The following is a 21,169-nucleotide window of genomic DNA, read 5'->3' as shown; positions in this document are numbered from 1 at the left end:
ACTGCACTCACCTGTGCCTCCCTGAAAGCACGCTGGTCCCAGTGGTCAGGCACTGCTGCGTTGTGGGGTGGCCCTGTGCTGACCTGATTGCTCTGCTCTGGTGGGGTGACCTGGCAAGGTGGTGGAGCCACCGTGGCTTATGCCCACACAACACCAAAAAGCCAAGCCAGGTCATAAATAACAAGAGCAGCAAAGGGGTGCTGTGGTTGGATAGCTGTGTGCTGGGCACAGAAACCCGATTTCCCATTTTGTGACCAGGACAGGCACACGTGGGGCTTGTGGTGGTGGCCGGCCTCCTGTCACATGCTGATGTTGGCAGCCAGGCTACGAGCGTGATGTGTGGGGCTGAGGCTGGTGGTGAGGATGTGGAGGAAGGCCCTTTATTCCAGTGATTAGTCTGTTTGGATTCCAGCTTTTTCATTGTTTCACCAGTTCAGTTGGGGGTTATTTTTTTCATTTTTTAAGCATGTGCTTGAAATCCCCCTGCTCTGGGGCAGGCAGCTGTCTTGCCACTGCAGGATGGAGGGGGGATGTTCTGAGGGAGACATGTCAGGCTGTATGGCTGCTGCTTTCCAGGGAAAGATGCCAGCCGGGGTGGAGGAGTCCTAGGTGGCTGTGGAGCTTCTTTTCCAACCAAATATTGCCCAAAACAGCCACTGCTGAGTCATGTGTGGAGAACATTTCTGCTCTTTCAGTCTGGGGCAACAAGCAATCGTATTCAGCAGGGCAATGGGACTGTCTCGGATGGAGATGTGCCTGGCCTCTCTTGCCCCCTGGCTGGGCTGTGGGGGGATTGCCTGAGGTACGCTTTGTGGTGGGCATTGAAAGCCACTAACATATTTAGCAAAAAAAAACCCCTGCATTGGAGAAAAGAGAACATTATTAAACATCTCCAAGCTCTCCACATGGTGCTGTTTCTTTCAATTTGACCCTATAAAGATTTTATTTTTTTTTAACCTGATAACTAATAAAAAAGTGTGGGCTGTGTAGCTTAGCTAACAGATGCTGTCACTGCTGTTCACATTTAATTACAGGAGGGACATTGAAAGTACTCACCCACCCTCATTATCACCAAATTTCAGAGCAGGACTGGGCCTGTCAAAGCACAGCACACAGAGAGATCTGTGCAAATTCCTTAATCAAATACAATCTTCCCATACAGCCCTGGGCACAAGTTAGGTATTATTTTCCAGTGTTTCCAGTCGTTGTAGATAGGTCTGCTCTGAGATCCTGGCTCAAGACCTTCATGGTCAGAGGAATTTCTACAAATTTCCCCTGAACTTCAAGGGCTGAACATCTTTGAAAATCCTCTCTGAGCCACTTGTACTGGGTACCCAAAGTGAATGTGCACATTTGGAAACTGTAACCTTAATTTCCCACCACCCCCAACTTTTTTTAGGTTAATTTAACCTGAAGCTTATATTGTATTTCGAGATCCTTTGGGACAAGCCTTCTAGAAATGCAGTGTCTTGCTGCAATTAAGTTGCCATCTGCTGCTCGTGCTACAGCTGGGGTTGATGCTGCCTTGGGAGAGGGACTGGTTGGCTTCTCAAGGGCAAGCTTCTATCAATCTCTGTCCAGTCCCACACCAAACCACTGGGTCACTGACAAAATACTGTCATTTCTCCAGGGCAGCAGGCAGTCCTGGATTTACCAAACTCCAGAGGGGATAGCAATTTAATTAGCACTGGTTTCTTTGGAAAGCTGAAACCATCTGTGTCTCTCACTGTGAGAGTTTTAGTTCAGGAAAATCGGGATGAGCAGGCTGGGGCCAGAGGCTGCTCTCACCCACTGAGGCCGTGCCGGCTCGCATCAGCTGGAGATCAGAGCCCACTGGACCCAGTGGCTGTGGTCACCTCGACTCTCCTGCACTTTACAGCAAGGATGCCCCCAGCTATTCTGACAGCAGGGCTGTTCCCAGCTGTCCCCGCAGACAGGAATGGTCTGGGCTCTGGGACTGCCCCATCCCATGGACCTTCCCCAGCGAAGGAACTCTCGCACGGGGCCTGATTCTCCTTGGCTTTCTGACCTGCAGCTGATCTGTACACTTCAGGCACAAGGGTTCAACTACTGCACTGCGCACAGGGTACATAGTGTGGGCTGTTGTTCTGTTTTATTTTGTTGGGCCTTTTTGCAGCGATCTGCTGAGCAGACCTCAGGCTTTTCCGAGGCAGGAGGTCCTTTCCCCACCCGTGGCCTTGCACTGCTGTGCCTGGCCGGTCAGCAGCTGCAGCCGGGGAGCAGGTTCCGGCTGTTTGCATCCCCTTGCTCCCATTTCGGAAGGTTGACACTTCAGCGACTGGAGGATGGATTTTTGCATGGATAAATAAGTCTCAAAGGTATTCACTGCAGATCTGCTTTCCTTCAGCAGCAAGCACGTGTGCTGCCTTCCCACCTCCTGAAAAACAACAGTAAATTGAGCCCAGACCCTGCCCTGAGGTTCACCCCGGAGCTCCCAGAGCACCTCTCCGGGGAGCTGACCGGAGACCAAGTCCTTTTGCATTTTATTTAGAGCAGATTGCTAGAGGTCAGCAATCCTTCTGTATCTGGAGATCATGTCTCAGAGACCCTGCCCTGTCTTAATATAGATTGGAAAGTTCAGCTTGGCCCATGGGGACCAAAGGCTGTGAGGGCAATAAGCCGCAGGCAAACAGCATAAAAGCTGCCAGCTGCTTCGCCCCCCAGTTCCTGTCGCCTACGCTGCCTTTGCATGATAACCTTTCTTTGCATGATGAGTAATGTTTTAATAACACTGATGTATCTTATGCTGCAGTAAATGCAAATGGAGTGTTAACCTCTCTGTTCCCGACTCTCCCACTCCTTGCAGTGGTCTGTGACAGGTGAGCCTCATCTGTTTGCACCACGTCAAGGCCGTGGCCTAAGGACCGGCCAGCCCAGGGGTGAGCTTCAGCAGCCTTGTCTGAGCAGCTAAGTAAAACCCACACTGAGATCTGGGCTGCAAGAGCAAAACACTTATAAAAGTGGAGCACATAAGAAAAAAACAACTCCAAAGAGGCAGAAAGCACAAACGCATCTCCAAGAACCAGGGCTGCCTTAAAATCAGAGATTTTTGAAAGCAGTGATAGATATTTGTTTCCTGCTACCCACTTTCAGCATTTATCAAGTTCTTACCAGTTATGGCAAAGGTTAAAACTTTCTTCCATTTAAAGTCCCCTGTCTCTAGGAGTTAAGAAAAACCTTCCTGAAAAGCAACAGAAGTCTGGCACTTGCACTGCAGGCTGCCAAGGAGCTTCTGCTCCAAACCAACCAGCAGACGAGGGCTGGGCCGTCATCAGCTGAGCATTTCCCACGGCCGTCACCCCAGAAGCCATGAGGCAGTGGGTGTCATAAAGGGGTGCACATGAAGAGGGATCAATGTGTTGGCACCCCAGAAGGTGCGTCCTCTGGTTTTAATGGGCACAAGCTGGGGAGATCACCGGAGAACAGCATTCATGGCGAAATGGTTCAGGAAATGCAGAACTGTCCTCTACTCTGCTTGAAATAATATATATGGGGGTGGGGGGTGAGTTAAGGGAATGGGAGCAAATGGTCTTGTGTATCTCATTGCTTTTACAGATCTAGAAATAATTAAGAAATTGCAAACAGAGCTGCATATGTTGAGGGCTAGAGACAGGCGTAGAAGTGAGCATGGGAGCAGAAAGCAAAGCTGCGCTCGCCCATGGAGCAAAGGAGAAGTAAGAAGAGAAGGGCACGTTTTACTGCAAAGCCTTGTGTATGCCTGTCCTGACAGGGCATGCTGCCTTACAGCTCCAGCCCCCACACTCCCAATTTAAATGTGTTTTAGAATCGAGGCACATCCCACCTGGCATTGCAGTTCATGAAATGAGGAAGGAAAGTGACCCCAAGACCATCCTCAGAATTAATATTCCCTCTTTTGGTACCAGTAGCCATCCTCACAGGAAAATTAGCCACCATTTTTCTAAGAGACTACCAGTATAATGTCATATATGTATTAGTGCAGAGGAAAAAAGAAATTCCTGAAACTATTTCCCATTTAACCTATGGTCTGTATTCTTGCACCTGAAGCTGGTACCTTCTGTTTCACCTTTATCGCCACCCTTGAGCTCTCTGCTCACCTGTGCTGCTGCCCATCGTGTCTGTATTGGGATGGTTTCCCTGCAAAGCTGACAGCAAAGGAGAGTCTCTGGTCAGCTTTGCAGAGCCTCTTCGCGTTCTGCCCCATTCTTCTGGATCCTGCCTTGCGGGCAGGAATTCTGTGTGCATGCATGTGGGGTTTGTTTAGGTATCAGCAAAATAAGTAAAAAAGTGAAGTAAGTGAAAAATGTTTAAAATACGTATTTTTAATGAAGCCTCCAAGGAGATGAGATTTCAGTGTCTTGCCAAATTCTGTGGCACTGCCATGGTGCTCAGGGGCAGGAGTCAAGAGCTTGCTGATCCCTCACTAGTACCACTTAGAAGTTATAGCTCTTTAAATCTTCAACAAACGGCAAGCTGTGATTTTTGTCTTTACAGTCTCTCAGGAAGTTCATCATCAAAACCACAGACAGCACAAAAGAGCAATCATTTACTTGAGCACAGCAGGCACTACATTATTATCCAGGCACTGTTACAGGCAATGGCAACATGCCCATTCACAATAAATTCTCCATCCTTCCTTCAGAAAGGCCAAGAAGAAAATACCTGATGGAGGGATTTGTGTGGTTTCTATATTCTCTTGCCCTCTCTTTCTTTTTTCCCCCTCTGTCTTCTGAATTTTAGAAAAGCCTTGGTTTGATCTTGGGGTAATGCTGGTTTTGTGGCATTGCTGCTGGAATGCACTGCTATAATGGATGAGGAAATTGTCCTTTGCCGAACAGAGATGAGGAACACAAGGGGCCAAGGGACTGTACGGCTGCTCCTAAGCAAGGGAGGCCAGGAAGCAGCCCCCTTTCATGAGGACCTGAGCAAACAGGAAAAAAAAACTGCAAAAAGAAAGAGGCTGATCATTGGCAGCTGGTCTAAAAAAAAATCTTTTTTATTCAGACACACTCTCCTTCTGAAGTAATTGTATCAGTCATCTAAGGATGACCCCTCAGAGAAGTAAGATTTTGCAGGATTAGTTTAGAAATTAATCCAGTATACAGAATATGGCTACTTTTCTTTGCTCCTTCTTTACTTCTTCCGTGGCAAAAGCCTGGAACCTGGGGCCTTTGAGATAAGTGGTAGATATCTGATCCATGGACCAGGTGAATAGTTTTAACATTTTCTTTGTTCTTTTACATAAAGAGCCAGTAATGCCTCTGCATAGCCACAAAGACAGAAAATATGTTCTTTTTCATTCTAACCCAATCCTCTAGCTGTTGTTTCAATTAATTGATTTATTAATGTTATTGTCTTTCAGGCCAAAATAGCCACACTGCAAAAACTCTGTAATATGGAAAATAAGCAGTGAGAATAGCTGTTTCATGAAGATAATTTGCTAGAATTCTCTGAAGCCCTTCTGGGCTACAAAATATCCTAAAATGAAAGAAATATTTTCCAATGAATTTTCATGAACAAGTTGCAAACTCCAGTTGTGTTCCTTTCTGCTTTTGCAGAAGTTGTACTGCTGCCAAAAGGCCTCGAAAGTGGAGGATTTCTAAACCAAAAGTGACCTCCAGTGGCCATACACATTAGTTATGGCTGATGCCTGGTATTCATCTTCCTCTTGTTAGAGATGAGGCACTCTGACAATTAACAGCCTGCAGCAAGCAGGTTGATTAAATTGCATGTATCCTTTAAGAAAAAAAGTCAGTTAATCCGGATGTATCCTTATATTCAGATATTTTTGTATACCAGCTAACCAGTATGAAAGTTTTTCATTTATTTACCTTTACATCAGTGTTTTACATCTCAGGGATTTTTTTTTCTGCCTTATGCTGAGTATAACTCGCCACGCTCTTTGCCCACCCTCTGCACGTACTACAGCTTTGATGCTAGCATCCTCCATGTAGCAATCTGCTACAGGGTGGAGGTGACCCTTTAAAAAGCAAATAATGTATCATCAGGCATCTTAGGGTTAATTTTTACTTACACAAGCAATTGGGAGTTCTACATAGCTTTGCTAATAAAATCATTAATTTTCCTTTAAAATCTGGAAGTCATGATGGATTGCCCTATCTTTTCCTAAGTATTTTAGGATCCCATGGGCTCATAATTTCTTGGATGCTTGAAGGCAGAGAAATATAAGGCAGAGGCACAAGCTGGGGCTTTGTGGGATCTGCACCCCAGCACATATCTCAGAAATCTCCAGAGTTCAGGGATCTTGTTTCATCATAAATGTCTGAGCACCTCCAGTCTGCCAGCTTTTGGTTAGGGGATTTTATGAGTCAAAGACATCTGGAGGGGGCTTTCCTGCAGAGGGACGTTTAGGAAACTCAGTAAAAAAATACTTTTAAATAAAGAGTATTGTATGAAAAATCTTTTAAAAAACAAGAGTTTCCTAAATTTCTGTTAGCTTAGTTTAAAATAAAACAGATGAAGCTTGAAGGAGAGTTTTCCTGTATGTATTTAAGTGTTCTTAATCTTTATATCCTTAGTTAAATTGAATTAGCTGGCTGAATCCTGGCATTTTTTGGAAGGTCAGTGGAAATGCAACAGTCATTGCAATTGAGCTAATTTAAAGCAATACAGACATGACCTTTGGTAAAAATGTTTGGGTACTCATAAATCCCTTCCCCTGGAAATGTTATGTCATGTGTGCAACAGAGGCAATGACTTGAATTTAAGTCAAATAAGTCTGGACTCACAGCTAAGATTGAGAAATGAACTGTAGCTCTTGGCCTAATCAGTGCAGCGCTGGCCCGAGACAGGATGACAAAGCTGTTTTCCCTTGTGCTGCTGGATGAGTTTCAATAACCCACTGCAACTTTCTCAGTTGCTCCATCTGTTAAAAGGGAATTATGCTAATCACATCTTTTGTAATGTACTTTGAGATTCAGGGAGGCTGTGCTGTATATAAGAGAAGGGTGATGCATTTAACAAACAGATTATAAACAGAATAATACTTTTTCTCTGCTCCTATGTAAAAAGTAGCATTAAGTGAAGGGAGTTAAAATGATGGAAGAAAGAAGTTTGCTTTGTTTTTTCATTTCATCTGTCCCTTCTGCTCCCCTCCAGCTGTTGCATTAGACTTGTAAGGTAGGAGTCCATGCAGATGGTCACAGAACATTTCTGCAGCAACACATTTGGCTATAAACTGTGCCATAAAACATAAGTTTTGCTCAAAATTAATATTCTTTATCTCTCTCTCTTTTCCTCCCCTGTAGGGTGGTAGGTTATGCATAGTCAGGCCCTAACAGTATAGCTGAGAACAAGTAGTTCCCTGTAACTCTTATTTATGTGATTAGTTCACTGATTTTTATATTCTTCCTCCTCTGGTTAAGTCATGCACAAATCTCAGTAGATTAGGAAATGGTACAGAAAAGAAAGCTGTGTTAGGACCTGTGAAACAGAAAAAGGATGGATGGTAGAAGGGGAATGGCATTTTATCTCAGCATAACCGCGACAGACAAAAAGGTGGTTTATTAATAGGGGTTTGGCAGACATACTATACCAACACTTCATGACTGCAAGAAGCAGCCCGAAGCAGGTGTCTAGTTTCCTGCAGGCAGTATGTGCCTAATGGGTGACAGGTTAGTGCAGAGTCACGAGGCAACAGTCAAGTTTCTGAATGTTTTCTTGGCAGTTCTGGGCAGCTGAGTAGGAGAGAAAGGTTTCTGCCACGGATGAAATACTGTGAAAATGTTCTGGACTAAGTATTAACTCAGCACTTACTGCAGGACCCAGTTATTTAATTTTTGCACGGACTGGGCACTTTTCCTGTAGCCTGTAAGCAGGAAAGGACTGTCAGTGGGCCAGCCTGCAGGGATGGAGCCAGGTTTGGAAGAAAGGCTGGGTAGAGGGGGGGGGGGTTAAAGGTGAGAGTGAACTGGAGTCAGGGGGTGAGGGATGACACATCCAAAGGGATGGGGGCACTGGCTGGTGGGAGAAGGTTTCCCTTCCACACAGCACCCATATAAGATGCATGCAAGAGCTGGGCTGCATCCAGCCCAGAAATGCTCTCCCTTAGCTTCTGGACGGAGCTGGAGGAAGCCTTCCGCCTCCACTGAGGAGGGTTGCCAAAGGCCAGAGGTGTCAACATTTAGTCCTTCCTCACATGGCATTTGGGGAAGGCTCCTCAATCCCAGCCACTCCTGGGATTCCGACAGGTTCCCTGGAGTTCCCCCCTCCTGCTTTTCAATGGACTCATTTCAATTCCACGCACACCAGAGGGGGCGAAATAGGATGCTGCAGGGTTTTTTTACCACATTTGTGTTCAGTGGAAGGAGAGAGGCATCCCTACAGAAGGGCTCATTTCCCCAACTAAAAACAACGATCGTGTTGAGTAAATAAGTCCTTGAAATTGTCTCCACCTCCCCACTGCCTACAGAGGGAACTGTAAGCTCGCTTAGGCTTCGGCTAAGGTTGGGGAAGATGTTGTTCACAGGATCTGCACCATATTTCCACATGGGAGAGGCAGTTCCTCACTTTAACCAGCTTCTGTCAGTTCACAGCTATTGAAAATTAGTGGCCTTATTGCTTGGTAACACCGATGGTTTATTTTCTGCTTTGTAAAAGGCCTTTATAAATCCCCAGAGAAGCAGCCCTGAAACCAGGCCATTGGGAGGGCTGGAGCAGACAGACCCACTGACCGCTCGCTGGCCTCCTGGCAGCCGGGCAGCACGTTCCCCACCCTGCCATACACGTCAAGCAAACTTTTCAGCTCATCCTTCGCTGCCTACATTAATGACATCTTATTCTTTATTATATTAATAAAACTGGTGACAAGCAGCAGCCAGGGAATGACTGACCAGACAAATGTTAATATTTGGAAATCTTTGACTTTATTAAATTAGGGAGGATTACACAAAAGAGACATCCTGGCACAACTTTTTTGTTTTGCTCCTGTACAGCGTGTGGCAAAGTGGGCCACAATTAAAGTTTCTAAGCTCTGCCAAAGGTCAGCAAACAGCAGTATAAAAGGTGAATCTTAGTGCATTTTCTTTGACTTCGTAAACCCTGGTATAATTTAATACTGACAAAAATGAGGGTCCTTCGATTGCTGTTCTGGATAGATTTGCATTTGTTTTCACTTTCCCACTGCCCACGAGAGCTTTATGGAAGAAAAGCTGACTTTGTTTCATGGAGCTGCAACCCCTGATGGAAGCAGTGTGCTTTAGGCAAGGTACAAAAGCAGATCTATCCTGTGGGGAAAAGGGGTAAAAACATGTAAAGGAAAAACAATAGTGAGAGGGTGGTTATAGAAATGGTCTTCCCAAGTGTCCTGGTTTTATTTAGTGAGGGGGGCTACGGTGGTAGCTTCTGGAAGAAGCTGCTAGAAGTTGCTTCCCCTTTGTCCTGTGGACTTGGCCGGACCTGGGACAGACCTGCTGCTGGCCAGGGCTGAGACAATTGGTAGCAGAATGTTCCCAGAGAACGCCTCTGCGATAACGTATTTAAGAAGGGGAAAAACAGGAGAAAAAAAAAAAAAAAGATGTGTAGAAGCTGAAGCAGGGGCAGAGAGGGTGAGGCACGAGCCTTGTGGGCCTTGTGGCCCTCACCCTCTGGCCTCCCGCCGAGTGGCCATCTGGGCTCAACTCGGTCCGGCCCAGCTGCAAAGAGTGAGAGAGCGACTGTGTAGTTTGGTCCCGAGTGGGGCTAAACCATGACACCAAGACAGGTCAGAGGTCCCTTTACAGAAAACAGGCTAGATCTTAGTGCTCCGTGTCGTGTCATCTTAAGGTAGGTCAGATGGATCATGCTCTAGCAATGCTGCACTTCCTGTTGATGGGGAAGGGAATCCAGATGTCATCATCTTTGTTACGGATGTCTAAGGTAAAAGAGGCAGCCCCAGGATCTGATTCCACTTAAGAAAGGTTGTCTTGAAGTTAGGGGGACTATTCTCTGTCCTTAAAGTCAGACAGGTGCATCTGGCCTGAATATAGGAGGGTTCTTATGTTAAATATCTTTGCATTGTACACCATAAGGACTCCAAATCTAAAGCTATCTCACTAAAGCTAACACTAACAAACCAAGCCAGAGGCAGGAAATCTTTCTACTCAACTGGTGCCATTCAAAATAGAGCTCCATTCAAAATGGAGCTTTGAATTCCTTGATTTCACTTCTGGGGAAAACCAACCCTGTGTAGGTAACAGAAATAGCAGCCAGGATCCTCCACTGACAGAGGTGGATCTCTGATGATCTCAGTGGAGTCTGGGAGAGGTTTCTGGCGCAGATCTTGAGAACTGTCTCTCCATATTGTTCTTAAGCTACAGATCCAGAAAACAGAGAGCCCCAAGGCATTCCTGAGCGCAGATGGTTGCTGCTGTACCAATCCAGCACCACTTCACCACCAGCCTAGCAGCAATGGCATCTTCAGGAGTGTCAATCAGACACTTTTAGTTAATATTAGGAGTTGTTGCTCTGTTCTGGGTCAGTCAGCCCCATGTGGAGCATCTGCTGGTGACATAAACTGCACTCTCTACAGTCAGGGATGTGTAAAGCTTCACCCATAGCATTGCACTGCCTGGAGAAAAAACTATATGACATTTAACGAAAGAGAGCAATTGATGCCAGACCACTGAGCCTGGTTTAGCCAAAATACTGAAGGAAGTAGGAGGACAGGCAGGAAACTCTGTAAGTGTGATATAGTTACATATGTGGAACAATTTCAAAACCAATCCAATTATTTTAGTGTTAATTAAAGTCCAGGTAAGACCAAAGGATTATTAACATGTTTAAAAATATTCTTAAAGACTTTTAAAGCTTTTAATATGAACAAATACTAAACTTGCTCCACAGGAATAATACACTCTTGCCCCATTGCATTCTGTCATGCTTCTCCCCAAGAATTTGAGTTAAAAACTTCCTCTTGTTCTGCACATGCTGTTTATCTACCAGTCAGCAAAGCTGCAGCGTATTTTGATTGGTTTTTAATGACCACCTCCTTCTTCCTAGTAATAGTCCTGAACAGCGTGTAGCATTAGTGAGAAAAACAAATCATACGCTGTCGTAGTTACAAAAGGTAGCTTTGCTTTCCCCTCCTCCTTATTTTCTGATCTCCTGGATAAAATCCAGCAGGGAACTGCTTCCAAAGTCTATTTATGAACTTGTGTTTACTTTTACGTATACGTAGTCTTTACCACATGTGATCCCTGTGTGCTCTCCCAAGGAACTCAGAACTTTGTGAACACTGAGAAATTCAGTTTCAAAACAGTAGTCTGGGCCTGATACTGTTTTCTTTATTTTATGTTTTAAAAACAGAAGCTGGGTTATGCAGCAGAGCACAGAAAGCCTGTGATAGTGCCAGCTGCAATGGAAGTTTCCAAACTTCCTGACCCACCCCTCAGATGTAGGATTGTTTTTCCTCTTCTGTTGTTTCCACTTCAGAAAGCTGATCTTGGGACAAAAGGTCTGTCCTCTCCATATTACAAACATACCCCTGTTCCACAAAATGACCTGAATTTACTCCCTAAAAGGCTGTGGCTACCAAACCGCTTTAAAAAAAAAATGTTAGTAATGTGCATATGAGGCTTTAAGATTTGACTACATGAAAGGTTTGAAAGAACCATAGCAAACCTATTTTTTTTTCCCCAGATGGACAAAGAAAAGTGTGAAAAAACCCATATGAATTTTAATTCACTCTTTCAAATCTGTCATGAAGCCACATCTTGAAACCTGATGTGCACATTGGTTGCTTCTTGTGCAAATTGATAAACTTGCTGGCTCTGAACTGTAGCTTATACATAAATATTTAGGTATCAGTACCGACTTGAAGCAACTTCAATCTGTGGTAAAATTTAATTTGCTCTGAATAAATTGTATTCTGATGGGAGGTTTACCACAAATCAATGGACAAGGGTATGGGAAGCATCACTTGCAGTCTAAAATAGCTATGATACCAACAGGGAGGACCTCTGAGTAAAAATCTACAAGTAAACAAAGTGAGTAAACAAAGAGAATAAAAAGCCCAGCTGATTTTTAGAGGTCAGCCCCAGATGTGACCATTACCTCCCACTTGCTGCTGCGACATTTATGCCACGCTACGGAGGCAGCTGCGTTAGGCAAACAGACAAAGGGTTCAATTCACAACATGAAAGGCTCGGCCAGCTTTTCAGCAGGCAGCACCCAGTTTTATGCCTGACATCTTCCTAACTGCATCCCCACTCCTGAAACTCATGGCCAGATTTACACAGAAAACAAATGGGATCAGGGAAATGCCCCTTTCTGAAAGCTCCCCACAAGCTTCTGTAAGGCATATGACCTAGGGCAAAATTTACTAGCAAGTGAAAACGCACCAACTGTGCCCAGTGTTATTTAAAGAGCAGGCTGCAGCACAGCAGTTACAGCAGTTGTTATTCCTGTGTACTTTTGGGTGCTGCAGAGCCTGGGGACCCAGTGTGTGTCACAAACCCAGCTTCTCAAGACTGTAAACAGGATTGCTCTGAGTTTAACTCCACTGCTGTACCTGTTTGACCAGAATATGTCTGAACTAAGCCAAGAGCTTCTTAATAGCTCCTGCCTTTTTTTCCTTCCTGAGAGTCCTCTGTGTACATGACTAAGCACGTACCCGGTGTCTCAAAATGAATATCAATGGGGCAGGCATCAGCTTGATCTGTTTTCTATCTATCATGAACATCAAAAAGTTTCCAGATTCTTTATGGATGCAAATCCCATATTCTACCAGATCTGGCTTTGAACTCCTCTGCCTTGTACTTAACAGTGAGGGTCTGGACGACCCAAAGCTTGCCGCGAGGCTGAGCCCAACATGCAAGGGCATGTATGGTGCAGATACCACAGTCATGCAGCTCCACTACCCGCCAGCTTTCCGCCCCTAACTGTGAGGAGGAGGCAGTCATTTTAACCCTCCTCTGGTAAAAGGCATGTATGGCCTTCCTCCGTGGTCTGGTGGAGAGCTGCATCCAGCGGCCCCCATTTCCAGGCCTGATGGCGAGGCTGCCCTGTGACGGAGAGGGCTGGGAGGCCTCCAGGTCTGAAAAGGCTGATGCCACGAGGGAGAGTGTGATGATCGGGTGATGTGGAAACATCACCTCATGAAACGCCTTTTGGTAGCCTGGGGTAGTTCCTACAAGGAACATTCCCAGGTGTGGTGTTAACTGCAGTCATTAAAACATCCGCCAAAAGCAAGCAGCAGGTGTGGTGGTGGGGCCACTGCGCCAGCCAATGGAGATAGCGCCCAAACACGCTTCTCGGGCTGAATGGCTTGGTGGAGATGAGTAAACAATCTTTATCAGCCACCAAGAGATGTGTCATAAGATTTTAGATAAACAGCTGATAATTTTTGCTGTGACTAATGTGGGGTTAAGAAATGGGAGGAGCTCAGCAGAAAGAATTCAAACCTGGCTTAAGGCACCTGGATGGGTGTATTTCAAAGACCTGCGCTGGCATCTCATGTGTTAATCCAGTGCTGAGACGTACTCAATAAGGTGCCTAGCTAAATAATTCAGCTTCCATGTACTATTCCTCCTGCTTTTGCTCAAACTCACTTTCAAACATGGTTAGCAAACCACTGTGCAGGGTTCTGCTGCAAATTGCAGCAGTCCAACAGCCCCTCTTCTCCCACTGATGCTTACTTAGCGAGAAGATTGGAGCTCCAGGACAGAAATGCCATGGATGCTGGATTATTAAAAAGCATTCAGCATAGGCCTAGATTTTAAAATAATTTAGGAACTGTGAGGGCTGGACAAGTAAGGAGGCTCCAAGATGCTTGGGATCTTCCCACTCTCTACCTGTGTCTCTGTCTCCTTGGGACCCCGGAGCCACCAAAATGCTCGAGCATAATGGCTCCTTTGACTTGAAAGCAATGGTGCAGGCCAAGTTTGACTGAGGTGATAAAGCAGAACTGGTTTCTTGTTGAGCCTCCTCCACTTCATATGATAAAGCTTGACTATGGTTTTCATGTCGCAAAGAACTTAAGCCGTGCTGATCTCCATGTGCTGTAGCCCTCCATGTGGCCTCCTACAGACCAGCAGCTACATTTTGGTAGCCGTCTTGTAGAAAGTAAACATAGACAGCAATTCTTTGGCTTGGTGGATTGAGATGTCAGGCCATTTGACTAGGAACTCTCTACTGCAGTTTCTGACAGAGCTCTCTGTAGTTACATTTGTTTGACATTATTTACTGATGTCCCAAGCTTCACCTGACTCTAAATAAACCTCTCTAGGAAAACTTAACATAGTCAAATCTGACTATTCTAGATACTAGGAAATGGTTTTCTTTCTTTAGGTCATTCGGAAAGGTAATTTGGTCATGTGCTGAATTTAGGATTGCCATCTTATCTTAAAAGAAGGCAGCTCTCCTTCCTCTTTGTTGCTTAAAATATGGTCTGTAGTGGAGATAGCATCCCCTCATCAAAGGTACTGGCGCTGGGTCTCTGTGAAAGAACAGATCAGCTGCTCTGCAATAGGCACCCACACTACAGAGAAAATCTAAGTTACCTGTGGGCACCAGAGGTGGGTCTTACAATTGTCTTTTAAAACCAGATGCTCCATAACGAAAGAAATAGGATGTTTCTACCTGGTATTAGCAGCAACAAAGCACACATACAGTGTGTACTTAACTATGTTAAGAGGCATGATTACTGTAGGAACCAGATTTAAATTACCTGAGTAATTCACAAATAAGTAACTTTGTTTACAACATCTGTTGCATCAGTGTGATGAGTTAAACACCAGTCAGGTGATGTCGTGAGACTGAGTCGGAAGTTTGAGACAGAAGAGCCTCTTAGGTCACCCAGCTTGTCCCTTGGCTACTCCGCCATGCTTCCCTACAACTAATTTCTGGACTATTTTCTTAGTCCAATTCAAGACATTTCATGCAACAGGGTGTTCGCCACCAGCTTCTGAATTTTCTCACTGTGAGATTTCATTGTTAGGAAAGAGGTCCTGAAAATGCAGCCTCATCCTGCCATGTCACTTTGTGACAGAATAATAGAATACAAAGCTGGAAGAGACTCAGAGATTATCTAGTCTGTTTCTATGCCTACAGGCAAAGTCAACTATAATTAAAACATTTTTGACAAATGCATGTTCAGCCTGCTCTGAAAGATCTCAACTTCTTCCAGCAAGCCATATCAGAGTTTGTCTACTCCTGGTGTTATAAAGTTTTCCTAATGCCTGAATATCTCCTGTTGCATTTAATGTTCACTGCATCTCCATATCTCTCTCAAGGACATATGGACCACACTCACCACCTTTTCATTTTCCTTATAATATTTTTATGCAAGATATATTTTTCAGTGTAGTGAGAGTTTGAAGTATAGACTAATTTGGTCTCCTGTAGATATAATGCCATAATATCTGTTATCTCTGAATCTTCTCATTTTACTCCATCTTCTATCAGTGATAAGAAATCTTTTAATTCTCAAACACTTAATATTTAGCTGGGAAAAGTACAGCTTGGCTCAATGCTGTCAGACTGGCCAAGACAGGGTCATAAAGCCTCTCTTTAGGGGTTAAAAGACAAATTTTGCTTTGCTCCAGAAGTTACAGTTCTCTTATGAATATTAATGATTTTACCCTGACAGCTTAGGAGGATATTATTCCTGTTGGACATCAGGAAAACTGAGCAACAGGCCTTATGATGTGTCCACACTCCTGGAAGGATTAAAGCTCAGGTAGCTACAGAGGAGATCTGGATATCTTGGCTATACTGGTGCTAGTGAACTAAACAGTGACAGTCCTCATCCCCCGGTTTTAATGCTACCTGGCATGATCTGGTCACCTCCATGCTATTAAGCTCCTTCAAAACCAGTTGGGTCCATTCAGATACCTTTTGGAATGCTTTATGCTCGCTCCCAAGCTGGGAACTGCTGGCTGGTCAGGGCTGCAGCTGTGCCAAGCGCTGTTCTTCCAGTGTCAGGGCACAGACCAGAGTGTCCCAGTGCCTCTGCCTGCACCTCGACTGTTTAGTTTTCTTGTACAGAAATATAGCCCTTGTGTCCTATTTCACTAGCTTAAGTGCAAGGTCATCTTTTCTCTCCATTAGCTTTGCTCTGTAAGGTCAGCAGGGTGACTACAGAGACTGGCACTGCTGAAGAAAAGATTTGACACATTGTGTCTGCTTTAAAATAATTTTTACTCATGTCAGTTTGCATTTCCAAGCCTACTAAATAGGAAAGGCAGACAGCTGGTTTATAACAGTCACTCTAAACAATTGACAAAATATCATTCAATGAATACTAAATTTTTCCATCAATAGTAGGACTGAATGAAAACTCCGTAGGGTTGTTTTTCAAAAGAGAGCAGGAGCAGAGATTGGACAACTCTAAAGATCAAACACTTAACTGCAACATTAACTGTACTTCTAAACTGTTGGCAGGGATCCTGGAGAGTCGCGTGGTTGTTACACCAGTACACAAAGAATGTTTTACAGGACTGTTTCTGATCACTGTTTTTCAGAGGAACTGAGGGCACAGGCAGCAGCAGTATTGTACAGCTACCAACTCTGTTGCAACACACTGTTGACTTTTCTGCTAATGAAACGTACTGTTTTCTTGTGGCAGATCCTATTACTGTGTTTCTGAGATTTATTTATTTAATCATGGATGTGATTTATCAAGAACTTTGATTGTTTTTAAGAAAGAAAGAAAAGGAAAGAGAGAGAGAAAGAAAGAGGGAACAAAAGTGAGGGAAAGAATGAGAGAGAAAGAAAGAAAGAGAAAGAGAAACAAAGAGAGAGTCAATTTAATCCTTTTGCAAATACAGATATTTGAAAATAAATCTACTCACATGAGCTGTTTTCTAGCTGGATGGACTTCAGAACAGACTGCAAAGGTTGGGGAAAGAGGAAGAAGGGGTAAATTAATGCAGAAAACCCTTGATTCACTCTGCTAACTTGTCTCTGGTGTTGGGAGTAAGAAGGTGGCACCTCCTAGTACGCTGCCTGCCTTCTCAGGTGCTCCTTCCAGCCCATCCCCAAAGCAGCTATTCTGGACCCAGTCATGTGCACAGGTGGCAAACTGGCACCCTAACTGGTTCTTCTTTTGCACAGCTGATTTCCTTTGGGAAATCCAGAGGCTACAGCCAAACTGAGGTGGGCATTTTCCAGGGAATGAACACAGTTGTTCCCGAACACTGCATCCAGCCAGCACATGTGGGTTTCCCTCTTACATGGTAAAGACATGGATGGGGCTGGCACCTCTCCCTGGGAGGTGGAAGTGCTCCTAGAATTCAAAAAGTGACACAGACTGAAGATACACACTGAGACTCACACCTCATACTGTATAAAATGGGATGAAACTTGCCCTAGCAAAATATAGGACACATATACCATATGTATTTTATATGCACCAGAAATACAAACATCAAGTACATAAACACTTCCTGTGAATTTGATCTGATATTTTATGTTCTAAATATTTAGTGCTATCCCTGAGCAATCAGTTGCTGTGATATCTCCAAGCCACCATCTTGGTCAACAAAGCAGCAAGATGTATCTTAAATCCAAACAGACACAGACAACAGGAAAATGTAATTATATTGAACGCAGCATCTGCATACAACACACATCGGTATTTCAATTAATAATTCAGCCTACAAGAGTATGTCTGTTCATATAATTATTGATGCAATAATGCCAGTATTTTTGTTCTGCTTCTGAGAATAGAAAGAAAGGACAGGCTTGTTAAAACAATGGGCCATATGGAAAGAGATCTGTTTCTAATCCTGATGCTAGACTTTCCTGTGTAACACAGAGTAAATAATTTAATCAGGGTGTATTTCAGTTTCTTCATTTGGAAGATGGAATTAATAATACCTCCTGGCCCATAAGGTTGTTGAGAGACTCGGTAAATTGTGTTTGAATAGTGTGGTGCAATCTCTAATGCAAGGTATTATTGTGAGCAGAGAAGGGCTACGTGCCAGAGCTCTACTGTCTTCTCCTGATGGTGCCACCTCAAACTTCTCATGTCATGCACACACGAAATGTTATTCTAATTAAACATATAATAGAGAGTGTGAGTGAGTGTAATGAACATTAATGGAACCCTTAAGAACTGTACCTACCAGAATTGGGTGAATTATTTCTGTAATGCTTGTTTTTCTATTTCTGAGTCCTCCTTATTTGTTATTGTTTCATTAGCCATACTTAAACGAGAGACAGTTCAGAAAGTGATAATTTCATGCCTTTTCTAGTTGCTCATTAAGATTCCATCAAATATACTGGGTGTCATAGAATGTGAGAATGATAAAGAGTAAAATGAGGTTTGTTTTTCCCAGTGAGCACTTCTGCCTGAAAAATTCTGAGATTTGAATATGAGAGAATATGAATGTTTTCAGAACACACACTTCCTGCAAACCTGGCCATATCTGAATGTTAATTTTACTAAATACCAAAGGGAAGTCTTTCCAATTATTTGTTCATATCGTCATATTTATAGATCCTGTAGAATTAGTCCTTTCAGTATAAGATTTCATCATGGAATAAAGAATAGTATAAAATGCAGCACAGAATTTATCTTCAATAACTTTTGCTTTTATTTCAAACGTGAATCCCACTGTCTTCAGCAACACTGGAAGCTTATGCCTTTTACTAGGTATTAACTTATTTCAACGTGTCTTGCAACTGTGGTTTCTTTCAAAATGAAATCACCATTGACTCCTATGTATTCAGAAGGAGGTTGTCTCTGTAACTGTGCGCCGTCTCAGATTTGGGGCTCTGGCTGTGAAAGCACAGCCACTCTGCTGAGGCTCCTGTGCTGCCTGTCAGGAGGGGACTACTCAGGGAGTAAATTCCTGGCTCTGCTGTGCAGCCCCTGAACTCCAGATTGCTTCAAAGGGGCTGAGATGTGCTCTTCTTGTCCTGCAGAATTCCTTTTCCTGTCCTACTGGGTATTAGAGGTCTTCCTGTACCAAGAACAGATCTAGGGATGCTGCCATATGAAAAGATCTTTTCCCTAGGCAGCAGGGTGGGATTAGAGCTCTGCCTCTCTCCTTTGCACTGGGCATCCCCATCTTGCACGGAGAAAAACAGAGCTTGCTGTGATTCATACTTCTTCAGAGCTCACAGGGATCCCCTGCTTCCAAGCTCTCTCCAGTTGATGATACAGATCCTACTACCAGAGGAGTAAATCCTTCTGCAAAACCCCTGAAAACTGAGGTGACGGAAAGAGAAATTGAGAACGTCTCTCAGGATAGATAAAAAGTGAGGATGACACAAGGGCAATGTGGCTTACAAAGGAATCACAGGAGAGGCATTCATTAGAGCAGCTAGGTTTCAAGGACTATGATTGGGGCTTGGATGCATTAAGTTCTGTGCATCATCAACTGTATTATTCATCATTATCCTTTGTTTCTTTCAGATTCCATTGATGAAAGATCCCGGTTGGATTCGAAATGTCTGGACTCGCAATCTAAATGTAGGAATTTAATTGTTCATTTCCTTTTTAACTCCAGTGCCTTAAGGCAGGCCTAGCTTGAAGACTAGTGGGTCTTTGGGAAAAGAAGACAAGGCAGTGGTTAATTCTTGTCCACCTTCTGGTACCCAGCACAGCATGTCCAAGTGTCAACCTTTGGACACTGTGTTACTGTATGTTCACTGTGGTATTGTTATTGCTGTGAAAGGTTGGCTGGCTCTGTGAAACTGGTGGCTCTCACATGTGGTTAGTACTAGTGGGTTAAGAACAGAAACAGCAAAAAAATTTTGAAATTGCGCACTTGACCTAGGCAGTAAGAGCAGAATTAGCAAACCTGTGGCAAATGTGAGATGCGAGACATATCCCAAGCCAGGGAAAACTTGCCCAGACGCCCTTGCTGCTACTCTCCTGGAAGGCAGAGAGCATATCTGTGAGGTTCAGTCTTGGGACACAGCCATGAACTGGATAGAAAAACCACTCAGGAGAAGAAATGAGAGAGTGAGAATGGCACTTCCCACCATGCTTATAGAGCTGCCACTGCTGAACAATTGGAGAAGGAGGGAAAAGATGCGAATCCAGGAAACAAGCCAATGATTTCCTAAGTGACTCTGGACTGTATTCCTCAGCAGTGACCTACTCTTACAGTGATGGTAGGGCAGAATATTTAGAGGCTGACATGTTTGAAATCACAGGTAGGACCGCAGCATTTCTACCCAGCACCAAGCAGTGCCACGTAGACACATCTGCTTAGCTGAACCACTGGAGTCACTGTACAGCTCCGCGTAGGTTTCAGAGGAGATGTATTAGCCTGGGTGGAGTCTAATATTAGCATAGCTATACTGCTGTCTCACGTAGATCCCACTCAGGTGTTTCCATGCAACCTTCACAATGCAGTGTAGGATATACCCTGTGGTTTATGGAGGAACCTTCCTGATCCAGGAGTCTATGGCAACTTGCATGTAGGTCCTCAGTCTGCTACCTGGTTGGTAGAGCCTAGTGGCTTTTCAGTTTGGGTCTAGCAGATATAGGTCAAGGTTCCCATGAAGGTATGTCAACTTTTACAAACTCAGGATCTAACCTTTACGATGAGTTTGATACTAGCAATGTCACGTAAACTGGACAGGTAGATAAGTCAAACAGGCAGTCTGAAATGAGGGTGAGATTGCTTGCTGTTGGCAGGGTTTGGGTTTGGACATCCAATTCAGCTGAGCTATGCAGACGGAAAGGTACCTGGTTATTCAAAATGCCAGTAAAATAAACAGGGAAGGAACTTCAGGTAGCAAAGGACAGCATAAAATCTGAAAAAGAAACACATGTAAAGCAATACTACAGATGTGATCTTTCCTTTCCGATCCTGGGGAACATTCGAATCTGCATTCAGGTGAGATTCTGAACTTTATAAAAACATCTCCTGGGTTACAAAACATGTCACGTGAACTTGTACTGTAACTTTGAAAGAACTGAGGATAATGCATTCTTGCAGTAAGATTATACTTTAAGAAGAATCAATTACCTGGGCAAAATTTTGAGTTCCTTTTTGTATATCATTGTTACACTATTTGTCCTAGATTTCTCATAATGTAGTACAGAAATATATGAAGAAGAGGAGGAGGAAGAATTTTGTAATGTGGATGTGCTATATTTAAAATGTGCTACACTGAGGAGAGATTGTAAGAAATTAGCAAACCACTATCCCAAAGATATTGCAGACAAAAGATGTGTTCGCACTAAGCTATGCCTACGTCTGTACAGCCA

The 21,169-nt window shown here is 44.0% G+C and overlaps 1 protein-coding gene across 2 annotated transcripts in view; it reads left to right on the top strand.

Annotated features, from left to right (window-relative positions):
* The window catches only part of LPIN1 (lipin 1), an 80,953-nt gene that overhangs the window by 3,216 nt on the left and 56,568 nt on the right, over positions 1-21,169 (top strand). For both annotated transcript variants that reach the window (XM_086744442.1, XM_086744444.1), the window contains exon 2: positions 19,361-19,417. In XM_086744442.1, coding sequence (XP_086600568.1) covers positions 19,361-19,417 — 57 coding nt within the window. The remainder of the gene's footprint in view (positions 1-19,360; positions 19,418-21,169) is intronic.

Source organism: Chlamydotis macqueenii, chromosome 3 (assembly GCF_036417535.1).
Source record: "Chlamydotis macqueenii isolate bChlMac1 chromosome 3, bChlMac1.mat, whole genome shotgun sequence".
Lineage (NCBI taxonomy): Eukaryota > Metazoa > Chordata > Aves > Otidiformes > Otididae > Chlamydotis > Chlamydotis macqueenii.
The sequence above is the reverse complement of the archived record's forward strand: the minus strand, read 5'-3'. Positions and strand labels throughout refer to the sequence as shown.